Genomic DNA, 5640 nt, shown 5'->3' with positions numbered 1-5640 from the left:
ATATATTTTAACAGGATCTCACTATGTAGCCCTAGCTAGCCTAGAACTCAATATTTGGATCAAGTTGGTCTTAAACTCACAGAGATCTGCCTGCCTGTGCCTCTGCCTCCCAAGTGCTGGGATTAAAGGCATGTGTCACATGCCCAGCCAGGACATTATACTCTTGTAGTTGATTCCAAATACCATGGAACTTCCACTCCTGGCTATGCATTCCTCATAAAAAGCCAGGTTTTCTATCCAACCTGGCTCCTCCATTCAACTCCTTTTGCAAAAATTCAAGAAAATTGTCATAACTGGGAAGAAGAATCCATTCTCACAGTGGAGCAAAGGTCCTTACTATGTGGTAAACTTACCCGAAGCCATGTAGTCTGGAAGTAGTTACATAGCAATTCAAATCCAGGTTGGTCTAGAAATCCAACTCATTCTACTCTACTCTGCAATAGAGTCTTAGTCTCTAGAGTTTGTAAAATTAATTATTAGCAACATGTTCATTCCAAAGAATTACCTGAAGAAACAACTCAAATATCTGTGGGATAAACAACCTCACAAACAAAAGATATATAGGGGCTGGAAAGTTAAGAGCACTGGCTGCTCTTGCAGGGGCCCCGTATTTGGCCCCCAGCACCCACATGGAAGCTCACAACCATCTGCAACTCTAGGTTCTGTCTTCTGACCTCTGTGGGTACTAGGCACACAGATGCACATACATATATGCAGACACTCATACACAGAAAATAAAAATAAATCCTTTTTAATGTAGACTTAGTAAATGATCAGGCTTATTTAATTACTATAATCCACCAATCTATAAGTGATAAAGACCCTTAGAGGTTGGGGATGTAGCTCAGCTGAAAAGAGTGCTTGGCTAGTGTGCGCAATGTCCTGGGTTTGATCTCCAGGACCACATAAACCATAAATCAGGTGTGGTGATGCATGCCTGAAATCTCAGCACTGGGAAAGAGAGGTGGAATTAAAGTTAGAAGCAGAGGCAGGAGGATTAGGAATTTAAAGTTATCCTGTTTTTAGCATTCAGTGACTATTCCTGAAGGGTTGGAGGGAATACTCACACTGCAAATACCCTTACACTCTTGTGTAATACTAACTTTTTCATGGGTGCTGTCTTTCCATGTGTATTGTCTTCAGCTCCTTAAAGATCCTAGTGGGTACAGAGTATATTTTACATACCTTTGTACCACCAGTAGTCTCAAAACAAGCCTGCATACTGCAGATGCACATTACAGATGTGTTCTGTTAATAGGGAGAGTAAGTCAATTTTTTGAAAGTCCACCAGGTAAAGCCAGGCGGAAGGTAACAGAATGCAAATGAAATCTCTCATTTTAGGGCAGTTTATAAGCATGGAAATGTCAGTTACCTATAGAACTAACAGGAATGCATATTTACAAAGAAAGTTCTTGGCTTGGCTACATTTGGCAGGATTAGTGTGAAAACACTGAGGTCTTTAGTCAAGTTAAAAGGAACAGGACTTATCCATTCAGTTTAAATAATGACTCCAAAGAGGTACAAGGCAACAGTACTCAAGGAACAACAAAATCATTTCCATGAGTGCAATAAAGGATGGCAAACATCATTAGACAACAGGCATAAGCTTTGGGGCTGGCTGGCAGTGGGCCTGGACAGCAATGCAAAGGCAGCAGGGCCAGGGTTGAAGGTTATTCCAGAGAGTGCGCACTTTGGAAAAGGGGACACAACTACTGAGCAGAGAATAGACAGGAGGAGAGAGCTAGAATAAGAAGCTGAGAACAAAGACTAGAAGTACTTCACTGACAGGGATACCCTGGCTGTCTGCCATTCTCAAGCAGGAATTTGGAACAACACATTGACACATTAATCATGACTGCACTAAGTGCCAGATCAGGGGCACTTGAATGAACCAACTAACCCCCCCCCACACCAAGAAAAATGAATGAAATGTTTTACTAAAGGTAATATAATAAGGTGGCTTGGAGCAATGGAGTGTCTCTTGAGTTTGTATTTCTGTTACGGCACTCATTCGGTGTATGACCAAAAGGACATACTTAATCTTACCTGACCAAGTGTAGAGTCTCCAGAAAAGAATCTTAGTCAGGGGGAGGGGAAGAAAACACTATTTCCAAGTTTTGTAAGCCACTCTGCATCAGCCAAATAAACTCTCAAATACAAGTTACACCTGCCTCTTGGGTGGGGCTATATAAAATGCCTAGCACAGTGAGAACATCAGTAAGTGCCCAGCCAATATTATTTTTAAAATGTACATTCAAGCATGGGCCTCTGCATTCATGTCACAGTCTTTCAAGGATCCTTGAAATTTGGGTTAGGAGTCATTATCTTTGGGGCATCTGGTAATTTAAACTCCTAAACCTTGATTTCCACATCTAGAAGGTAGGAATAAGGAGTTTGTTGTGGGAACTAACGAGTCAGTATTAGCCAACTGACTACGATATAGTAAGTGTAATACATATTAGCTATTATCATTTTCATTATCTTCATTACAGCATTACTTTGGCCACCACCAGAACTATCCAGGGATGTACACACTTCTTCTGCAGCAATAAAGGCTTGATTACTTCTCTACCGTTTAATCTAAAACTGCACAGCTCGATAGAGAGTGGTCAGCCCTACCTGTTGCAACACTTCTAGATGACTGTCATAAACTAGCCATATTCCGCGTGCAACACCAGGTCCCAACATTCAAGACCCCGTGATTAATCTCACCCAAAAGAGCTCAGTTCCTTGGAATAAGAATGCTGGCCTCACTTAGGGACTTGTCTGAAGGGACTGTGAAAGAGTATTCCTATGGCTTTAAAACTATGTTTGGTGAACTAAGCTGCACTTTGAGCATCAGTGTCTGGAGAGCCCTGTATCTCATGAAAAAAGTTTATGCAAGAATACTTGCTGGGAAGTTATCTCGTGAATGCCGGTGCTCCCCTACTTTCTCAGGAGACACTTTGATCGCCTAAGAAGACATACAATGGTGATAATGTTATCTTGCTCATTATATTTTGCTAAACTGCTATATTCTAGCCACTTTATTATTGTTCACTGTAGTGTAAACATTCATCTGTAGCTCTAATGAGTATGAGAATAAAAGCAGAGCTGCCTGTGCTTCGGGCAAAAAAAGCCATGCTGGTCTCCTGGTTATTTCTCAGTTCCGTAATAATCCATCATGACTCTCACAAGTTTGTATGGCTAAAAGAAAAAAATAATGTAAAAATAAGAATAAAAATAATTTGTGACAGCTATCATTACGTCTTATCTGGAACGCTGGTAAGAGGGAACCAGAGCACCGTGACAGCCCCTTCCTTGAGGCCCACGAACTGCAGGTAAGGGAGACAGAGCGAAATGACTGCACGCACATATTGACAGATCACGGGCTCTTTTCCTTCCCTGCTCCAGAATCTGGATCTGCAGGGAACGGAATTCCAAACGCGCCCTCGGTCTGGGAGGAAGAAGAGCTGCAGTCACCGGCGGACAGGTGAGGGAGGGTGGTCCTGCCCGCGCGTGGAGATGCCATTCCGCGAGGCGCTCACACCCCCAGAGAGAGAGGAGAAAGCAGGCTGTCCCGGCAGCAGCCGTCCTGCCACGGGGCCGCACACACCTTCCGGGACGCGTCAGGCAGGGCTGTCCGCGGACCGCGTGGGGACACACACGTGCGCAGGCCGCTGCCCCCGCCCCGCACTCACCTGGCCGGTGATACCGGTGATGAGGGCCACCTTCCTGGGCTTACCCAAATCGCCGTCCCCGGAGCCCCGGGAACTGGGGTAGCTGGCGGGCGCCTGAGCCATGTCGCTACGGGGCTGGCGGGCGGCTGAGAAGAAGGCGGAGCGGAGCGGGCGCGGGCCGGCTGGGAAGTGGGCGCGCTCAATCGTTGCCTCACGGGGCTGCAGCACAGAGAAGGATAGCGTGCAGTGCCGCGGGCCGCCACGGTCTGACAGGACACAGTGGAGGCCGGGCGTGGAGCTGGGGGCGGGCCGGGCCGGCCGGGGCGGGCGGCGGGAGCCGGACAGCGGCCTGGCTGTTGCCGCGTCAGCAGCGTCAGCAACTACGCTGCAGCGGCGCCCCCGGCAGCCCCGCCCACCCCGGGGTCTCCGCGCTGAGCCACGCCCCTTCGGTGGGCGGGACCTGAGGTCGCCGGGCTTCAAGAAGAGGAAGGATGCCTGGTCCAGCCAGGGCGGAGAGCTAGGCTTAAGCGGCCTAGGCTCCATCCCTACAGCCAGCTTTGGCCTCAGGCTCCGAGAATGCTCATGTCGCCCGAGGATGCTGGGAGGAGCTACTGGTGACCTTTCCGGTAGGAAATAACCCGAATTTCAAATGCAGGCACTACCAGGCCAGGGTCGTGGACTTTATTAAAGATTTCCTCGAAATCTGTTGCAGTGTCTTTTTGATAGTCAATTTTACATTTCTTGGAGGTCATCTGCGTTACAGGGCCCCTAAATGGGGTCACAGATGTGGGGAATGACTAATCTCACCCCTACCTGGCTTTCTGGATCTTCTAGCTTTTTCTTAAGGCTTAGAACTAGCACAGAGATTCCTAGAAACGCCATTCAAAAGAGTATTTACTTCGTGGGCTGGCAGTTCTTGACGGTAAAGTTTTTGTCCCCACCCGAATGAAGCATAAGGAAATGTTGACAAGAATGCACAGGTCAGTAAACCTGGACGTAACAAATTACAGAGTTAATCCCGCTCGAGGTGGTGTTCCAGGTCCGTGTCTATTGAATTTGTCTTCCATTTGGCAGGTGCCCCTTGGCAGGGAAAGGATGGCAAGTGCCTCAAACAATAAGAGAGTGGGAGGAAGAAACAAACAGGTGTCCCCACGGTTTGGCATCTCTCTGCCAATAAATAACCTCAAATCGTCCTTCTAATCTACCAGAACAGGGCCCAAGAGAACGTGGAAGATAGGATGTAAGACCTAGACTCCCAAGACCAGAAGAGCCCAACCTCCTCAGAAATATCCCAGACTTTATACATAGGTCTCTCTGGTCTCACTTCTTGCCTTTCCTCTAATGCATTCTGTGTGGAGAATGAGACCCTAAAGCAGGGGAAGCACTCATCTAGAACAATAAATGTCTGAAATCTAGGTTATCTTTAAAGCTTGTATTTGTTTCCATTTAAGTATGTTTTAATGCAAGGATAAATTATTCAACACTTCAAAAATTGCAGACCAGAACTGATACTCAGGGGTAATATACCCTGTTTGTCCTTTTTAAAGATCCTATTTCCCCATCAGCTAAATGACTTGGCCAATAAAGGCACTTACCACCAAGACTGCAGATCTGAGTCCAATCACCTGGACCCCATGATGGAAAAAAGAACCAACTCTTACATGTTGTCCCCTGACCTCCACACGTGCACTGTGGCATGTGCACACCTAGACACGTACACAAAAATATATACCTTATCTGTTACTTTTTAAAAATAGTTTTTGAGACAAGGTCTTATGAAGCCCAGGTTGTACTCCAGTTTACTATATAGCCAAGAATAACTTTGAACTTCTGATCCTCCTACCTCTACCTCTTGAGTGCTGAGATTACAGGCACTACACCACATTTATGTGGTCCTTAGGATCAAACTCAGAACACTATGCCTGCTAGGCAAGCATTCTTCCAACTGAGCTACAGCCCTAGCCCACAATTTCTTTTTTTT

The 5640-nt window shown here is 46.4% G+C and overlaps 1 protein-coding gene and 1 long non-coding RNA gene across 4 annotated transcripts in view; one reads left to right on the top strand and one right to left on the bottom strand.

The window, feature by feature from the left end:
• Gmds (GDP-mannose 4,6-dehydratase) overlaps positions 1 to 3976 on the bottom strand; it is a 710626-nt gene extending 706650 nt beyond the window's left edge. The window contains exon 1 of the mRNA XM_008836670.2: positions 3681 to 3976. Coding sequence (XP_008834892.1) covers positions 3681 to 3782 — 102 coding nt within the window. The 5' untranslated portion in view covers positions 3783 to 3976. The remainder of the gene's footprint in view (positions 1 to 3680) is intronic.
• A 141-nt stretch (positions 3977 to 4117) lies between these two features.
• LOC115070986 overlaps positions 4118 to 5640 on the top strand; it is a 10912-nt gene continuing 9389 nt past the window's right edge. For all 3 annotated transcript variants that reach the window (XR_003850091.1, XR_003850090.1, XR_003850089.1), the window contains exon 1: positions 4118 to 4285. This is a non-coding gene — a long non-coding RNA (uncharacterized LOC115070986). The remainder of the gene's footprint in view (positions 4286 to 5640) is intronic.

This window comes from Nannospalax galili, unplaced genomic scaffold (genome assembly GCF_000622305.1).
Source record: "Nannospalax galili isolate Female #2095 unplaced genomic scaffold, S.galili_v1.0 scaffold737, whole genome shotgun sequence".
NCBI classification, from domain to species: domain Eukaryota; kingdom Metazoa; phylum Chordata; class Mammalia; order Rodentia; family Spalacidae; genus Nannospalax; species Nannospalax galili.
Note: the sequence above shows the minus strand (reverse complement) of the source record. Positions and strands in the feature narration are given on the sequence as shown.